This window comes from Rattus norvegicus, chromosome 13 (genome assembly GCF_021556685.1).
Source record: "Rattus norvegicus strain SHRSP/BbbUtx chromosome 13, alternate assembly SHRSP_T2T, whole genome shotgun sequence".
Taxonomy (NCBI): domain Eukaryota; kingdom Metazoa; phylum Chordata; class Mammalia; order Rodentia; family Muridae; genus Rattus; species Rattus norvegicus.
The window spans coordinates 83,194,185-83,214,084 of NC_141546.1; the positions used below are offsets into that span (position 1 = coordinate 83,194,185).

At 45.4% G+C, this 19,900-nt stretch overlaps 1 protein-coding gene across 7 annotated transcripts in view; it reads right to left on the reverse strand.

The window, feature by feature from the left end:
- The window catches only part of Pbx1 (PBX homeobox 1), a 309,646-nt gene extending 290,324 nt beyond the window's left edge, over nucleotides 1–19,322 (reverse strand). For 3 of the 7 annotated variants that reach the window (XM_087580979.1, XM_087580976.1, XM_087580974.1), the window contains exons 1-3: nucleotides 18,978–19,322; nucleotides 18,471–18,760; nucleotides 14,932–15,005 (exon numbers count right to left, since the gene is read on the reverse strand). In XM_087580979.1, coding sequence (XP_087437105.1) covers nucleotides 14,932–15,005; nucleotides 18,471–18,661 — 265 coding nt within the window. In that variant the 5' untranslated portion in view covers nucleotides 18,662–18,760; nucleotides 18,978–19,322. 7 annotated transcript variants of the gene reach the window in all.
- Nucleotides 19,323–19,900: the final 578 nt, after the last annotated feature.

The following is a 19,900-nucleotide window of genomic DNA, read 5'->3' on the forward strand; positions in this document are numbered from 1 at the left end:
GATGCCCTCTTCTGGTGTGTCTGAAGACAGTGACAGTGTACTCACATACATTAAATAAGTAAATCTTTAAAAAAGAGACAATCTCATCCCTGAAAGGGGGTGTAAACACAAGGATACCCAAATGGAATGTGGGTGTTGAGCTTGAGTAGTATGAGGAAAGGTGAATTTATTTCTTCTCTTGTAAAGATGTCCTTTTTGAAGGTCTTCTGGGTGTGGTACTGTCTTCTAAACAATGACATTACACATCGATGTCTTGATTTATTATACAATAATGTTACACATAGATGTGTTGATTTATTATTGTTGTTACTAATCTGCTCCCTTTCTATACCTAAGATGAAGGAACCAGAGGTGACATCATGATTAGTCCCCTTGACAAAGTTGCACCAAAGTTGGGGGCAACGGTGTATAACAGGCTACTCTCTGGACACCCGGGACTTCTTGGGAAGCAGATTTTTCCATCTTCAAAACTCAGACACACACACACACACACACACACACACACACACACACCATGTGGGAAAGGAGTGAACTTTTAGTCATGAGACAAGGGTGTCTGTAGAACTGAAGAATCAGGACTCTTTAGTGGCACCAATAAGGCCTTCCTCCTAGAATCATGGAAGGGCCCTGACACAGCGGGCTCCACAGAAGGCTGAGAAAGCACGAAGAAAGCAAGGCCAGAAGTGCTTGCATGAATAAGGCCACGGGCCTTCTGATGATCGGTTTCTGTTCAAATGGTTACGTTTCTGAGAAGGAGCCAATGAATAGTATACACAGCTAGGATGGCCAAGCTGGAGACCACTTGGACAAACTCATGCTCATTGCCTGAAAGGAACCAGCCAAAGGCTTATTGAAAATCCGCAATGGGCCCAATGACGAATTTGGACTTACATTTTTTTACATTTATTTTAACCCTCTTTCTATGTATGTGTGGCCACAAGGACAGTCCTGGAGCAGTTTGTGTTTTTTGTTTGTTTGGGTTTTTTTTTTTTGTTTTTTTTTTTTTTTTTTTTGAGCCAAGAAACAGGACCAGAAAAGAGTGCAGAAAAATCACCTGAGATTTAGACAACTGGGTAGGATCCCTGAGCATCCCTGAAGAATCCCTACCTGAAAGGCCACTTCTTGAGGTCGGATGCTTTTGGAGAACAATTTGCATTGGGTAAAACAGGTCCTGCCTCAGCTTCTCAGGCTCTAAGCACTGAGGAAACCTCCTTAAACTGTGAGTCTCAATCCCCTGTCTCTGAACACTGGAGTAGTAACAGTAGCTCCTCTCAGAGCGAGGGCTTTGGCACACGCAGCCACTGTTCTAAAGTGTGGACAGAAGTTTCAGTCCCGCTGAAAAGGGGGGACTCTGTTTCTGCTGCTGTTTTCTACCCAGTTTCACTCAGGGATGAACCATGACTATCCTGCCATCCCGTTTGCCACCATCTTGCCCACATCCCTCACTTCCTGGGGTCACTTAGAAGGCACAAGCACCAAGCCACAGCTTCTCCATCCACACAGCCCACTTCTCTTCCCTGGCTGACAGTCAGACAGACGGACTGTGAGTTTACATGTTCTTGGGGCCAGAGAAGCCTCCAGGGCTAGTCTGTCCTGGTAACTGCACTGAACAGGCTCCCAGACCAGTTTGAGACAAAGACAGGCAGCGATCTCCTTGCCAGCAGAAGGGCTGGGCGGGCCACAGTGGGAAAGCCCTCATCCCACGTATCATAAACCTTAAGGTGACAAGCGGTCTAAAGCAGGAGGCCTCAAGGAGCCTTAAGCAAATCCTAAGCCTTCTCCTAGCACGGAAGGAGATGAAGAAACAGAAGAACGGTGGAGGGGAGGGTATAAATATGAAAGATGAAGCTAACCATGAAAATTTGATTTGTTAAAATAATGACTAGAGAATGACAGATAATGCACAAATTGTCTACATGCATTTATTAAACATATAGTAAATGTGCATATGAGTATATGAGTATATACATAGTGTACGTGTGTGTGTGCCATGATAAAAATTAATTCCACCTTCCAGGGCCCAGCATTGTTTGTCTCCCTGCTAGCAAGAACCCTAGAGCACAGAGGCAAATTTCAGCTTCCTCTCTGGCAGATGGACGCCATGTAGCTTAAGCTGCCCAGGTGAGCAAATGTCACCGAATACCTATTTGGAGGGTGGTAAATTCCAGCTATCTTGGGGAAATGCCAAGTGGTCTCAGGTCACAAGTTTGGCAAATAGCAATTTGGAAGGGGGGGTGGGGAGGGCCCAGGGGAGGAAGAGAACAAGAGAGTCTGAAGAGGGAAAGGCAAAAAGGAAATGAAAGAGGTTACTTAAACAACAGGCAAGGCCTCAAACATAGTAATTTCTCAGACTGCCTAAGCATAAAATTAGAACCATTTGCTTCCTTCTCCATGGGGCAGCCAGGGTAGCCATGAACTTCGGTTCTGAAGACGGTTATAGCCCCATTCCTGGTCCTAAGAAACACATTCCACTCATGTCTACAGGCTTCCCATGGTACAGTGACTGTGACCATGACTCAGGCACCCCGTGGGGCTGTGAGCTCCTCAAATGTAAGCGCTGTGATTGGCACAGCCTCGTTCCTCCTCCTTCACAGTGATCTGGACACCAGGCAAGCTGCATAAATATTTGTCCATGACTAAAGCAGTCAGGAGGTGGAAACAGAATATAGATTCTTCCGCCGTGTCAAGCCACATGAAGACCCAAAACACAAACATTTCTACTCCTGAACACATCAATCCAAACAGGGGAGAGTTTAACGTTTTCTTAATTCAACCGGTAGTTTCCCAACAGGTGTCTATGGATACCTGGTACAGCTTGCTCATAAATAATACAACCTCAGATGGCCTCCACTCAAGCAGTATTCATGAGGTGGCATTACAGGTGACGGGGCAGATGACACAGAAATCTTGGCATGCGTACTTAGGCCAAACCAGAGTCACAGAGGAGATTTCCTTTGTACTGATGAAAAACATCTAAGACGCTATCAAAACATCCCAGCTAGGGACAGAGGCACCAAGGAGAGGAGGCAGGGATAAGCAACTGCCTACTGGTCCTCTTTCATTGTCACTAGACAGCCGTTAGTGTTGCTACCCTTCTATCTTAGCTACACCTGTCCACATAGCATGTGCACCATAACCCTTCCATCCTCTACCCCAGAGGCACGAGGAAGAGAAACAGCCTATGGAGATTGGAATGAGCCTACTTCTTCAGGGGGCTGGTCAGACACTAGGCTCTTGAGAATGTATGGAGAGAATTAAATCATAGATATGTTTCCTACTTGTGAGGCAAGTCAACCTGGCTGGCTTCTCCTTCCCACAAGGATGCAATGCTAAGTTTCCAGGACTAGTGGAGAGGTGGGGTACTACCCCACCATGCTGCAGATGGGGAATCATAGAGAAGCACACAGATCCGTTGAAGAATAACAACTTCACATCAAACGCATCTTTCCAAGCATAACTTTTGAAGAAGAAAAATAAAGTCCCGGGACTTTTCACAGGAGCCCCATAACAGCCCCTTCTTGTCCTGGCTCCAGCCAGCTAGGTGGGGGAGGGGATGCAAGTGTGTTCACAATGCCCCAAATGAGTTGTCCGGTTTCTAAAAGCTGGCAAAAATCAGGCAGCTAGAGACCCCTTCACACAAGTCTCTGAAACAAGGTAAGGGGCCATACAAAAAACTAGGCAGGAGAGAAGGCCTAGAGCCTTCTCCGAGTGCTCAGGAAATCACCCCAAGCTTAACAAATGTCAAAGCTGTTTAAAGTACATCAAGGTTCTTCGGGTTAAAAATTTCCCCAGGGGAAGGTGCTGCACTCCCCATAATAGCTGAGAGATAAAGAAGGCAAGACGGGAGGGTTTTCTGAGTAACTCCGTGCTCTGTGATTTAACCCAATTCCATAGATGAAGCAACAACTGGGATATTTATTGATCAGAGATGAAAACAGAGCCCAACTAAGAAAGGAGCTGCAAACTGACCTGCCAGCGCCAGCCCATCTCACTTCTCTAGGCAAAACCTCCGGGCTTGCGTTGTGCATTTGAGAAAGCAGTCCCTGCTGTAGGAAGCACAAACAACACAGGCACAACCCCGAGTAGGAATCCTGGGGACCCTGCAGGCATCATCGGGGAATCCAGCCCCACACTGAAAGTGTTCCGTAAAGGAAACTCCAGAGAAAGAGGATGGTTTCCAGGGAGGTCGTTCTCTCCAGTCACCCTTGAGGTCAGCCTGGAGGCATGAGAGAAGGCTGGTCTGCAATGCTCCCAGCTGATCTCGGCCTCCAGGGCCAAGCACAGAGGGAGGCAAAGTTCATCTCATTACCAGCCACTGCTCCACTGCTCGGGGTATCTCAAGCAAGCTATCTGTGCCGGGGACTTGAGACAAGACCCCAGAGTGTCTGCCGACCGGTCTCCCTGTGCATTCCCAGCTGCTGTAGGGCTGAACCAGGCCTAGTCTGTGGATCTGTGATGACTCAGCCACTATACCCTGGTGCCTCTGTAAAGCTCAGATCCCCACGTGAGACTGTGTCTTGGGAGGATCTGTCCCCTGAGCACCAGGCTTGTCACGAAACTCCTTCACCACCCCAGCTTCCTCCAACACTCCCAATTTCTCATTTCCACCTGATTTAGGCCAAATACTTTTTTAGGTCTTGAATATTCTTATGTATTGTTGGGTGCGCTCTCTCTCTCTCTCTCTCTCTCTCTCTCTCTCTCTCTCTCTCTCTCTCTCACACACACACACACACACACACACACTATCCACCCCCACCCCACCCACCCCCAAAGGACTCAGCTGGCCAAACCACACCCTGACTTCTTCCTACCCCTATCTGGCCAGCACCACCACCCACCCGCACCTACCCAGGACTTTCCCTCCTAAGGCCTTGGAGATGATTGCAGACTCCCTAGCAAGAGGGCCACACAAAGGCGAGCCCAGGTGCTAGCTCTTTGTTTTAACTGTGTGTTAATGTAGGCTGCTGTGAGGAGGCTCCAGCCTCTGCTTGCCCTGTGTGGCCAAGAATGAGCTCTCAGCTCTCAGAGCTAGCTGCTCCCTCCCGCCTTTCAGCAGGATGCCAGCTGGGCTCAGCCGAGTTCACTCAAGGAGGCTTTCTTTGTTATGGACAAAATATAAATGCCAAGTTTCAGTCCTATTAACAGTGGTAATTATTAGAAATCTCTTGAGAGTGGCAACACTTGAGATCTCAAATCACCCAAAACCTTCAGGGGAAAAAAAAAAAAACCTGCTGCTACTCTCTTCCTGGCTTAGCCCATACCACCAGGTAAACATATTCCTTTGAGCTGCTGGCAGATTCAATTGTTCTAAAAGCAAGACAAAAGTGTCAACCTTTCTTTTTCCCTAGCTGTCTACACTTTCGCTGGCAAAACCAAGCATCTTTCTTTAAAAACAAAACAAACAAACAAACAAAAACAAAAAACAAAAAACCTCACCAGTAAAGTTTCCAAAGTTTCTCTGACAGCACAAGGAACGACAACAGATCACCAAGTCACTCTCCAGGTCCATGGTGGAAGCAAACCCAGACTTCTGGGCTTGACTTCATGAACAACAGAAAGGTAGAGTCTCTTTCCTCATAGATTCCATGAGATTTCCCATCTAGGATCCCAGAGTTACAAATACATAGAACTCATGAAACATTGTTTGCTGCTGTTGCCAAGCCAACAGGTAGATTACAGAGCACTTGCCCCCAGCTGAAGATTTCCATCATAAACACTTTTTTTTTTCAAATTCCATCCCTTTCCCCCCCTTCTCAGTTTGTCTTATCCAATTCAGTCTGATTGACAGGAGTAGCCGTAACATCACCATAACCAGTTTTACGTGACCGCCTAGAAAAGATACAGAGATTCCCAGGCTAAATTAGAACTGCCATCGCAATGAGAGGATTCTCTCATAAGCACTCAGCTCAACCTGCCTCCCAGTCTGTGTGCCTATGCTTAGGAGCGGGCCATGTAGGGGCCCATATCCTGCAGAATGTAGGGTCAGACTAGTGGGTCTCTATATCCACCCAGACCAGGAAAGCTGAGAGCCAAAGGAGAAACTGGCATTCTCAAAATGACATACTAACACGGAGACAGTACGAGCACCAGGCTTCAAGTGCAGTCTGGCAGTTTAGTCTAGCGATCATATCAACTATGGAGTCCGCCGACTTGTTCCCACTCTGTTGCAGCTAAAGATAGCAAGATGGCTGTTCGGCCCACTCAGTTATTTTAAGGAACCTCTGAGATTTTGTTAGGGGTAGAGAACCACAGATGAGCAGTTAAGGAGAGAAATGATTTAGGGAGACAGAGAAGGAGGTGTGGGGGCCGGCTTCGTCCTTGCTCATAGTGACATCCTCTGAAGGGTGCAGGGTACAAGAATGCAGGGTACACAAGCTTTTCCATACATGGCCAGCCATCTACTGACCCACCAGTTTGAAAAGGGAATAGCCACACGTGTCTTAATTTGCCAAAACAGGGAAGAAAATATTCCTTCAGCATAGCCATTCAGTGGCTTGGCTATCCAACCAATATGGTAGTAACACATAGCCAGCAAGCCTGAGAAACGCAACCTGGTGAATTAAGACACATCCCACACAGAACAACACACTCCATATCTAAACTGTTGTACACAGCAGAGCCCCAAATACCCCCCTAACATTTAGGACCATTACTTGTTCAGTTATTTCAAGCACACTTAGGTTAAATGAGATACAATCCTGATGTTTAGTTTGCCTGTTTCCTTTTGTTTGTTTGTTTTTTTTTTTTAAATTGCTCGTCCTTTTAATGAGATGACTAGCAAACTTAGATGGAGAGATTTAAAACTATATGAACGGCGGTGTTCTGTCTGAGAACTCTAGGACTGGGCGCAGAGAGTAGGAAAGGGTCCGGGGGACAACCACGTCACAAGAATAGTCATCACTGAGCTGAGACAGCCTCCAATGCCTTAAGTTGACGAGCATCCCATAGAGAGATGGATGGGTCTGTAACCCAGGAGTGACTCGGTCAGCACAGAGGCACACAGATACTGGAAAATAATAATAGCCACAATGAATTGAGCACAGGCATTGAACACCGAACGCTGCGCTTCCTGGTGGTGTCTTGTTTAGTCTGTCAAGCGAGCCTGGGTCCTAGGGATTATTTTCACCCCAGATGAGGAAATTGATGCCCTGTGAAATCAAACAGCTACTGCAATTTGAGCCGGTTGGTTTGACTGCGAGCCCAAGTCCTATCCTATCATCCTACGTGGTTACTGGTTGTTGTTTTCCAAGTGTCTTCCTCCCCAAGGATGTGGCATATGTTACTTCCTCCAATGTTAGAAGCTCATCGCTTGGGCTTTTACCCTAACTGTCCTAAGAGGACAGTCGCAGAGTTCCTGATTGCGCATTTTCAGGGCAACTAAACTTTTCAAAGTATGTCCTTTCACTGAGCTTAAAGATTGACTCAAGGGTAGGAGAAAGCACGTAGCAGGATCCCAAACTCGGAAAAGAAAAGAGCTCCGATCGGAACGGAGTAAAGGGGGTAGCAGAGCTGGATGCCTGGGGCCGCTGAGGACAAAACCTAGCATCGAGTTTAGCAGGGCTCAAGAATGTGTCTGCCACACCAGGGCATGAGGTATACCTGGAACAGTTGATTTATTACTTTTCTTATTTATCTTTAAACACTATATCCACTGCAGGAACTCTGGAAAACATTTTAGCATGTCCTCAAAATCTAACCACAGAGTTACCAGGTGACCCAGCACTTCCCCTCCTGTAGGGACAGAAGACACATACATGCAAACTCTGTAATACAAGCATACACATAGCAGCAATAGTATCCACAAGAGCCAACAGGGGGAAAGAACCCAAGCGTCTATCAGCTGACAGACAGATGAAGCAAGTAAGGCATATCCAGTCAGTGAAATAGTATTTGGCTGGGAAAAGATACAAAGTGTTCTCATATGTATCTTGAACTGGTAGACAAATCTTGAAAATAGGCTAAGTGAGAGAACCTAGTCGCAAGGCAGCACACCGGGTACAGTTATATTCCTGTGGAATGGTCCTATGCAGAGAGGCAGAGTGTGAGGTGAGGGGCTGATAGGGTCTGGGCATGGGAGACAGGAACATGGCCAGACTTGTGATGAATGCTAAGTCAGGGGCAGACCAAAAGGTCCTAGAACTAGATTGTGGCCCTGAGAGCTCTGTGAATACACTAAAAACCACTGAACTGTATTTTGTAAAGGGATGAATTCTGTCATATATAAAATACATTTCAAACATATGTTTAAAAAAAAAAGAACATGAAGAAACAGTAGCCTGCTGGGTGCCAAGAAGCCCATCTCTGTGACGAAGATAGTATTTCTCCTAAATACAGAACATATTGGGAATTTGGGGAGAGGTCACATGACTCTGGCTTCTTTTTACCAAGTTCCTACCTCGAAGCTCTGTAAGTTGAAAGGCATGGTCTGGGCATGCTCAGAAAAAAAAAATTTAACCCTGAGGATGCATTGTCTCCTGTTGGTGTTGCTGGGGAAACATTATCTCCCGCACGGGCAATTCTAGCTAGCTAGGTGATGGTTGTCCAGGAAGAACATGACTAAAAGGCCCTCACCTTCCTCTTCATCACTCTCTTCCCTTGAAGAAAAAAATACAAGAGAAACAAAAGAAGCTATCCTTAAATTCAGCAATCTGTCTCTTTCAAGCCTTGGAACCGGCTCACCCTTAGGGACCATCTGGTGGAGGTCTCTCTCTTTCATGTAAGAAAACAGGGCCAGGAACCATAAAACCCGCCAGCCATGTCTGTTTCCACCAGGCAGATACTACATCGTTTAATCCTCCCGGTGACCCTTCACCATACAGTCAAGCTTGAGAGGGTACTCAGAAAAAGGATGGCGCACACCCAAGTGTGGGTATCAGGGTCTCCAGAGAGTCACCATAGCAACACTTTCAGGTAGTGTTCACTGTGAGAGAGTTTCACTGTGACCTTCCCTTTATAGAAAAGGAAAATTGCTCTCAGAGACGTTTAGCAACCTAAACAAGGTCACACAGCAAAAACATAGTAGATCAAGGGGACTGGCTGTAGAAACCAAGTAGTTACCCACTAGGTACTGTCAATTTCTCCTAAAATTAAGAAATGTATCTACAGTCTTAAAATTGCTCAGTTGTAAGTAAGGGTACAATGAGCAAAAATCATGAGGCACCCACCCCAATATCCACGTATTGACAAAAATTTCAGGCACAGATGTAGGTAAAGCTATAAACCATATGCAGAAAAGGATGAACTTTGACCCCACGGAGCCTTTAGGCAAGTCACTAATGACCTTGCCCTGCCATCCCAGAGGCAGGCTTTCCAGTCCCATGACAATCTATACCTGTACTTCTTATGCCCAGGGACCCATTTTCCAAACTGCTAAAAATTGCTGTCTTTGAGATGCCAAGGGGTCAAAACACAGGCACTCTGCCCCCACCCCTGCCCCCACGCCCACCCCCATGACAATAGGTATCCTCTGCCATCATTAGAGGGTCGCACGTTTCTTCGGTCTGCAAGACACCCTGAGAGGGTCGCTGACAGGAAGCTCAGGAACCCTGTGTCTCTCTTCACCAACTGTTGTGTTCCCAGGCCCCTCCGCACCACCTCAATGAAGGGACAGACAGGATGGAGAAAGAACCAGTACCTTCCCCTAACCCAGGGGAACAAGGCAAGAGAAAGGTGTGGGCAGACTCTGGGTGAAGGGAAAAAAAGGAGGCATGGCTGTCTGCACCCTTCATCCCAGCTGTGGGGTATAGAGGCAGAGGTGGGTGCTTCTGTGAGTTCAAGGCCAGCCTGGTATACATAACACATAACACGTTCCAACTATACAGTGAGACCCTGTCTCAAGGAGAAAAAAGTTACCCTTGGTTACATAGCAAGTCTGTATAGATGAGTTCAGACATTACCACATCCATCGAAAAGATACTCAAAACGAAACTTGAGGCTCGGCTTTCCTCAGGGACACATACAAGGTAGGTCTCAATGGAAGCCGGGGGCCTGACAGTAAAGGTGCTGAGGTGCTCGCAGCTGAGCCTGACACCTGAGTTCCATCCCCAGGGCCCATCTGGTGAAAGGCGAGAATCAGTTCCTGAAAGTTGTTTTCTAACCTCCACACATCTGTCATGGTGCTCCTCGCCTCCCCCACCCTCACAAATAAACACATAAGTATAATTAAAATAGAAGATTTTTTAAAGACGCCAGAGCTCTGTTTTAAAAACACCTATGATTTTGGGTTTATGTATCCCAATATCTAGGTTTGGATTTGTTAACTTGTTCGGGAGCTGGGGGAGGGCTGTTTTTGTAATTTTGCCAAGAATTGGAGAAAATTTTTGGATAGCAACAGAGCACAGAGGCAAAGCCTTCAAAAGGCCAAGCCCCAGTTGAGAGCTGAGTCCTCGAATCCCCAGTAGGTCTCAGCCTCTCCAGAACTATGCACACAGCACACTGGTCTGCAGCTCCCACAGTTCTAGGTCTAGGGTTCTCCCTTGCACACGACCTCTTGCAGAGTCTCCACGAAAACTGGCTCTCAAGTTCAATTCAGGTGAGAAAACAGCATACCATTCCCCTCGATCTCTTTTGAGAAGCTACACGCTCACGAGGTCAGAGGTCTGGGAAACCCACTTTCAAGGAATGGGAAAGACACTGAAATGCCTGGAGACAGAGATATGACTTGCCTCCAGGTCAGCTGACACCCTCTCACAGTCACACTGCTGTCTGTGGTCCACAACCTGTGTACATCACGGTAAAGCTAGTACCACATGAGGGATGAGGGATGGTTATGGGGTGACGCCGCCTGGCGACATCTCCTTCATTTGCTCTTCCTTAGCTCATTCTACCTGGCATGCAGCCAGAAAAGACCAACTTCTCAACTCCTCAGATGTCTTTTCACAAAAAAAAAAAAAAAAAAGTTTTGAAGGCCAGCTCCTCCAACACTCCCACCCAGCTCGGAAAGGGACCCGATGGGAGGCTGTCACCGACTGTCTACAGCTACTTCAGTCCTGCTCTGCTTAAGGAACAAGGTCACTCGTGTCTTTTGAAGTCATGCACCGCTTCCATCCAGTCAACCCCCATCACACACACACACACACACACACACACACACACACACACACACAGACACACACACAAATGTGCACATCTCTAGTCTTCATGGGGCAGGGAAAAGAAGTAAGTGTCCGACCGTGTAACTGCTGTGGCAGTGGCAGGCAGGATGGAGAAGGGTAGGAGGGAAAAGGGACATAAGGAGAGGGGTAAAAACGCAAACCCGGCAGCACCATGATGGGGGTGTTAATTGGACACAGGCAGAGAGAGAGAACAAAAGAAGGTTAAAAGGGGGCTGGTGGTGGTTTTTAAACCCTCCTCCAGTTATTTGATTGAACTCAAGGGCAGGTTAGTGAAAACCTAGCTGAGGAGTGCCACAGAAAGCTCTTAGGTGCTAAACTGAAAATTCACTCAGACCTGTAGCTTGTTCTAGGTGTCTCTGACTCCTCTCTTTAGTAAACAAGACGCAGTCTTCACCTCTTCCGACTTTGAAACCTTTGTGGTTTCTCTCACAGAAGTATAAAGATTTAAAAGAATCAAGAAAATTTAAAGCACTTATTAAATATCCTGGGTCTCTTATTTTTTTTTCCAGAAAGTCAACGTGTTTGACTTTTTCCTCCTACCCTTCGGGCCCAAGCAACCCATTTTCCAGCCCACGTAGGCAGAGGCAAAAAACTCAACCTACCGCTAACATGTCCTAGGACAAGTGACAGTTCTTTAAAAGGGAATTTGATTATAAATGACCCAAATTCTGGATTTAAAGGCTCTATGGTCCCAGACTGAACATCCGGCTGAAAGCCACATCTGTAAAGTTTGTTCCTGTAGCTCTCAACAGGGTTTGCATGAGGCCGACTGCGATTTGCAGCGTGAATGTTTTGTTTGCTTTTTTTTTTACCTTAGCGTTTATATTTAAAAAGCATAAAGTATCAAAATAAACACTTCCCCACACTCTAAAGCAAAAACACTCAAGTTCATCTACTTCTCAAAAATCCCAAAGTAATTTCTGACTTAAATACCCATCAATCAACTATAATTCGGTCGGTGCTGCCTTCTTTGGGTATTATGCACGTGTTTTTTGTTTTTGTTTTTTAAGTACCAAAAGGTTCATCAGACATCTTTGCAAGTTTTCCTATTCACCTCAATCTTCTAACTAAATCAATAAAAGCCCAAGAAACAAAAAAGCAGCAAGCCAACACACACACACACACACACACACACACACACACACACACACCCAGAGCCCTTCCTAAGCGAAAGCCAGAGAGAAGAGCAGTGAGTACAGAAAGGCCTCCGCAAGGTTTCATTCAGGTGACCCTCAGAAACACTCATTCCATGCTGTGGGTCTTGATAGTCCCAATGAGAAAACTTCCCAGGCAGCAAAGATGCGTGTGAACTGATCTTTTAGACCACCATTTTACTAGGTTTGGAAGAAGGGGAAGCAGACAGACAGAAAAGAGCACTGAAGACTTGTGCGACTTTACGGGCACCTTGCATTCCCCCAGGGCATCAAAGGCGTGGAAATGCACAGGCCGCCCAGATCAGAACACAAAAGTCATGGTGCTTGGAAGTAAAAGCCTGTTTTGAACACAGTGCTGTCTGTTCCACATCTGACACCTTGGTATGTTTCCTTCCTACAGTCTCCCAACACTCAATTAATAGAATAAAAGTGAGTGTCTGCTCTCCCTGCTCAGGTACCCTCTCCACAGAACCCTGTTTTGTACCCCCTCCCCATTCACACGGGGACAATCACTATTTAACTATTTCATAAACCATCCGTTAAGACATCCTGTTATCAATAACACGCAAAGCTTTGAATCAGAATATTCTTAAGACTCTGACCATATTCATATTGACAATAATTAAAAACAACAGACAATATCTTCCAACCATAAGAACATTGTTTTCACCAATTCCACAACCTTCCCCCCACCTCCATCCCATACCCCCACCCCCACCCCCGGGCACTGTAGCCAATATTCATCAGGGGTGAAATCGTTACGGAGTACCTGAATTGGACTTCTATTCACACCCACCCACTTTGATCTACACTCCCTCAGCAGGTTTAATTAGGAGATCGGAATTGAACACTTGGGCCATGATGTACAAGGCGGTGACCTGAATGGTACCCTTCCCATGAAAAATACATAATACAGTGTCTTTAAGGAGAAACTCTCCTCCAGTCCCTTTATTTCCAATTTTTTTTTATTATGACTCTACATTTCATGAACCAAGATTAGGAAAAACAAAACAAAACAAAATAAAACTCCAACTTGATGAGAAACAAAACCCGCGGTTCAAAGTGAAAAACCACAGAAGCCTTAAGGAGAGAAGGAAAATTTGGAGGGAAGGGGACACATATGCACACAAGCCCACGGCTTCCTTCTCCGAGCTGATAGAAAGAAAGAAAAATAACAAAACCAAACAACAACAACAAAAACCTAAGAGACAAACTGAGGAAAAGCTCCTTTGATATTGGTAGGCACAATCAATACATCTCTCGAAAGGCACCTCTCACGGCTAACGCGACACAATTATCAGCTTTGCAATAAGGTTAGGTCCTGGCACAGGCACCTGGATGACTCAGAGGTCTGAGCAGCCTGTCTCAGGTGCTTTGTCTGCCCGCTTCCCTACCATCCAAGTATCACCCAACAAAGGAGCTGTTTACTCATTTCACAGACATTTGAAAGACCTGAGTAATTACAGATTCAATCAACAGTGACCTCTTGAAAAGACTCTTTTTTTTTTAACAGAGAAATCCAGAGACCTTTAGCAGGAGAGAAAATAAGGAACGCCACCACCCGTGGCCTCCCCCTTTCCATGTGTAACTATCAATGTATATCAACCGAGCATGCAATCATATCTATTGTCACTTTCATTTATGTCATGCCCTTGCTTATATGGTTTAGATTTGAATTATTGACTGTTATACACCTTGTTGTAAAAAATAAATAAATATATGGGATGGCAGGTACTTTGCTCGGCTTTAAAGTGGGTGAGAAAGTCAGAGACCAGCAGCCGCTCCCCGTTTGGTGCATGCACCCCTCAGTCCCTCTTTATGCCCTAGCTTCAGATTGCCTCCTCCACCCTTTCTCCTTACAAGGGAGCGATTTCACCCACTTTGGAAAATTAAGGACCAGGATAAAGAAATGAGAGGACAGTTGCTAAGTGCCCTTTCTCTGCGCATCTGTTGTTTAAGAACACCTCTGATTGATGACTGCGATTTTTTAATTGTTGCTTTAAAATTTAAATGCCCTCCTGGGATGTGTTATAAGTGTGTTAGTCTATGATATGAGGTTCAGAAAGTAGCAAAACAACAGAGGGAATGATCTCTGGATAATATAGTGCCCTAAATCTAAAGAGTGTCCCTGCTAGAAAAAAAAAAATTAGAGGGCATTCAAAAGCCGGTTCCCCGAATATTGAATTGTGCATTCCACAAAGGTATTCCAAGACACTCTTTTGAGAGCCTCAGGTTGGTTACTCTGTGTAAATACAAAGAACAAAGTGGCAAAAAGAAAGGAAACAACAGTTTAGCCCTTAGTCCCTTGCCCAATAGCAGGGTGAGAGAGACTGGAGTCAGTAATTGTAGACAAAAAAATATATTCCTTCAGGAAATGGACTTTTACTTTCGCGTTCTCCCCCAAAGGCGTATCAGTCTATAAATTTCCCGTCAAAACCTCTGCCTTAGTCCCAATTTCAAAAAGAGTTGGGGCCAGAGTTAAGGAAAACACACTGCTTGAAACCGACTGTCAAAGCTGTTTCCCTTTGGTAAAAGCAGGCATGGCTTTCCTGGTAGTGCTTGCATTCTAAAATGTTAAAGTCCCAGGAAGAGTAGAAGAGTTGCAGGTTCCACGGTATAACTAGCCAAAGAAAAAGGCCCAAAGGTTGGATTTTCATTCCTACCTGTTTTTTCTTTGATTTCACACAACACATTAAACAAGGCAGGCTTCATTCTGTGGCAGTTTAAAGCATGTTTTCTGCAAGAAAAAACAAAACAAAACAAAAAACAAACACAACAGCTTAGGTGGACACTCAAGATCAAACTGATAAGGTACAGAGGGGACCTCAACATTTAGCCAAAAAAAAAAAATAATAATAATATATATGTATATATACACCAAGCCTAACTCTACGGCATGCTTCGATTGTTTTTATGACTTAATATACAAAGTCCCACCATAGCAAAAGAAGCAATGGTAATTAGCAGTGAGAGTAGGGATTTAACTACAGAGCAGAAATAACCTAAATTATGCCCATTAGGGAAAGGGTTTTTCTTTTCATCTTTCTTTCTTCCTTCCTTCCTTCCTTTCTTTCTTTCTTTCTTTCTTTCTTTCTTTCTTTCTTTCTTTCTTTCTTTCTCTCTTTCTTTCTTTCTCCCCTCCACTCCTTGGTAAGTGGTTAAACCAAAGTAGAATTCTTCAACCAAGAATCCTATGGAAGACAATGTAACAAGGGCCAAATGCATAGGTTAATAGTTCTATATAATCTCTGTAAGGGCCATAGGCTAGGAGGTATGTATGCCTCTTCCTCTGTGTGTGTGTGTGTGTGTGTGTGTGTGTGTGTGTGTGTGTGTGTGTGTGTGTACGCGCGCTCGCGCATGTGTTTTCAAATTTAATTCATCCATGTGTTCGAATTCATTCTGCAGACGCCCCTGTATTCTCATAAACATAAGATGCTTGAAAGGTCTTGTGAGTAGAACTGTCAATTTATAAAATTTCAGTCCCCAAGTTAAAGAGTATGGAAATGCATTGCCAGGGGGCAAACATACCCAGATGGGGAATAAATTCATTTCTCTGTGTTCACATTATGGCTCTTGTGCGCACACGGCTTATTTGCAGGTGTTGAAATTCAATTATTTACAATTAGGACCTTGCACCCACTGGGGAAAAAATAAATACAATTTTGCCTTTTAGATTAGTGATTTACCTGGTTCCCGTGGTTGTGCATGTTTGTACTCGGAATGCACTTGAGGGACAGAACAATGCCCTTCCTTTTAGTTTACTATAGGCTCACTTAGCAGAATGATATTGTTTTGGAAACAAAATACTGATGCTATCAGCTACTAGCTAAGGGAATTCTGTTTACTAACTAAATGCATGTGAAAGAGAATCAGAAACCCCGGCACTAAAAACACATTCAATTATTTTTCAATCAGTTTTAAAGTTAAAAAAACACAAAACAAAACAAAACACCAAACCCCACATCCTTCAGAGAAGCAGGGATCACAAACATATACTCTATACAGTGTAGCAGGGGAATAGAATACTCGAAATTCAAAATGCACATACACACATCATCTAAAATAGTTCTGGCTGACTTTCTGAATTAACAAAGATGCACTACAAATGTATAAGGAGGAAGAAAGGAAAAGAGCTTAATAGTCTAAGTAGTTACATTTTTTGAAGAAAAACAGAGGTTAGCAACATAGTTCTCAGAGGGGGTTAAAAACAATGTTCAATATATTTAAGATCTTTTCTGGGTCTTTTAAAATACTTTCCACTAGTCTTTTTTTTTTTTTTTTCACCCACAGGCCCAAATGCAAAGAATTGGCAGCTCCATGTAAAAGCTTTGCTTCCCCACGCTAACACAAATGGGGTTAGAGAGAGACAACTGGATTTTTCCCCATCCCCAAACTGCATCTGATCTTTCTCAGCATCTAGGCCATTAAAGGGGATACCCGCTGAGAAGTGTTTGTCTTCAGTCTCACAAAAAGAGAGAGCAGAAAAGTAGCGAGGACCCAAGCTCACTGGCCTCTTCCACTTCAAGAACTTGTGATCAAGCCAGTTTGATCAGTGGTGTCTGAGTGTATTTTTCTGGAACAATGTTATGGAGAAATCTGTTCCAATTCAAGAGAGAATTGCCAGTGGGGAGCCTCTCGTTTACCATACCCATTAGCTTTTCTTCAGATAATAACGTTCAAAAAGAGGACCAACTAATTTTTCAAAAATCTTCCCCCCCCACCATTAAAAGCATGAAAATAGCTGGGGGGGTGGGGGGTGAGGGTTAACAGTCCCAAGTTTTCCAGGCGTCCTAAGCCTTAGCCCTTAAGTTTACATGTTCCATGTGTTCGTAGCTAAAATGAATGCATTTCCTAGCATGCGTGCTCTTGGCTGCTGCCTCTCACTTTCTCAAGGCTCTGTTTCTCTTACATAAAATCCACATTACTTGTTATCCATATAACTAAGTCACATAAGGTCCAGTGACTCTGTACTATGTTTAAAATAATTTCAAAGCGAAAAAGAAAAGTACTTGGGAGATTTAACAAAGCTGAGAGATTGTGTAGACATGTGGCCATTAGATTTTTTTTTTTTTCAAATCCTTCCTAACTGAGTTGGGCCTTGGGCAAGCTGTTAGTGGCTTTGCCACTTAACCTGTGTTTTCACTTTGAAAGAGGACTTGCTGTAAAAATCCTAGAGTCGAGAACTACGTATACCTGGTGGTTGGTTCAGTTAAGGAAGTCCCAGTTTCATAATTATGTTTCCTCATACTCTGTCCTACTGAAATACATAAAAACCATCAGCTTCCATTTCAATTAAGGAGCACTCTCGGTGATCCTGGAAGAGGCTTGGGGCAGAAAATATGGTTGGCATTTGTTCCCACCCCTTTAGAAAGGACCACACATAGGTGCCTCTGTCCTGGGGAAGGTGAGGCGAGCAACTCAAATAAGAGACAATAAAGTTAACCTAAAAATCGGAGTCTCTTAAAACTAACAAACAGCCCTCAAAAAGGCAAAATTGTCTTTCCTTTCTTCCTATTTCCTTTTTCTAAAAACAGAACGGAGTGACTGCAAGGTATTTTCTTACTATCTGACATCTACTAACACAGAGCTACCTTCCTTTTTTGTTCGCTTGTTTGTTTGGGGTGGGGAGTGAGGAAAAAAAGAAAAAAAAAGAAAAGACCAAATAATAATAATTACTATTACAGAAGGGTAAGTGAAGAAGGAGAGAAAAAAAATCAAACTTGCTGAATTAGCTTAGGAGTCAGTGGAATCTGCAAATAAAGTGTTCTTGGGACATTTTTTATTTTGTCATGTTCCGAAGTCCCTCAACTACCGAAGGCATGGAATGCCGCTCGGAACTTGACAATTCTGCTTCCTTCGTACACTTTTTTAAAGCTGTAAAAAAGTGCCGAGGGCCGCTTTCGGATTAGTTGGCAGTATTTTCGGCGTGGCTGCGTGTTTTTGTGCATTCATACAAAAAACCTCTAACAGACACACACGCACAATATCTACACATAGCCATATCTCGGCACGGGCGATCACACTTTCGATAACAACGCTTCTTTAAATTTTACTCCTCCGCCATAGAGTTGCTTGTCAAAATGAGGAAAGAAACAACATTTTAAAAGAAAGCGCTGTGGTGATTCAGTTCCCATTGTTTCCCCCTGCGAGAGGGAGGGAAAAAAAAAAAAACAAGAAAGGCAAAGAAAAGCCTCCATCTCACCTGGCCTGCGCTTCATCCAAACTCTGGTCTGTGATGGTCATAATTTGCTGTAAAATGTCCCCGATGTCCTGCTTCCTCCCGCCCTCCCCCTCGGTCCCTCCGGCCCCATCCTGCAAGTGCTGGGACAGGCCGGGGTGTCCGGCCATCCCGACCCCAGCGTGGGAATGCATCAGCCTCGGCTGCTCGTCCATCTCTGAAGGCTCCGGCAGCCCCGGCTCTTCCTCTTCGGCTCCTCGGCTCGGCGCCTGGGAAGCACCGAGGCTTTTTATCCTTCAAGCTGTCTTCAAATCCTTTTCAGGATAAACAGGGACCAGGGTTTAAAAAAAAAAAAAGAAGAAGAAGAAGAAGAAGAAGACCAAAAGGGAAAAAAAAAATCTCTTTGCCTCTTTAGAGGATGGTGGGAGGATGGGGAGGGGGAGGGGGCGTGAAGGGGTTGCGGGGTGAGGGTGGGGATAAGGGCTGGTGGGGAAGGGTGTTGACTCCAAAAAAGCAAGAAAAATAAACCACCTTCCCACTTGGCGAAAAGAAATCAGAGCTGCCTTTGGGTTTTTCAGTCCGATCTCCTGTGCAAGGCAGAAATGGGCTCCCGACGCTTAAATCTGTGGCTTAATCCGTTTGCAAATATGCATTGATCGGGAGAAAGGAGAGGAAGGCAGGGGGATTGCAATGCAAACTTTCCCCCCCACCCCCCGCTGCCCCCCACCCCCACTCCGGGCCAGAGTGATCTCAAAGGGGGTGGGCTGTAGCAGAAGCCAGATCTCCCCCAGCCGTGGCGGCAGGCAAAACCCAAGCTCTCTCCTCCTCCGTGTCTCTGCAAACTCCAGCAGCCCCGTCAGCCTCCTGCTTTTGTTTAGCCCAGGCTCAGGACTCCAGAAACATATACAGAAAAACCACAGCCTGAGAGGAGGAGGAGGAGAAGGAGGAGAAGGAGGAGGAGGAGGAGGTGGAGGAGGAGAAGGAGGAGGAGGAGGAGGAGAAGGAGGAGGAGGAGGAGAAGGAGGAGAGGGGAGGGGGCCGAGGGAAGGGGGGAGGGGGCGGAGAGGCCAGGAGGCGGGGGTCAGAGGAGGGAGGAGGGATTCTGAGCCCCGCCCCCCTCTCTGATTGGCCAGTCCGGAAAATGGGCTCCTCCTCCACCTACTTTCCACCCTACACCGCCTCCTCGGCCTCCTTCAGCTCCTCCTAGCCCGGGAGTCTTGTCAATCAGAGTTCAGAGGTGGGCCGGGAAGGGGGCGGAGCCACGACCCAGTCTCCAGTTCTTAAAGGCGCAGAGAGACCTTAGCTCCGGCTCTTGTCTGCTTAGGCTGCGTCCTTGAGGAAAACGTGGCTCCACTTAAACGCAAGACTGTAAAATTAACACGAAAGCACACAGACCGTGTGGATCCCTCCGCCCCACCCCTCGTTCGTCTACGCGGTGACGCTGCGGTAGTAAA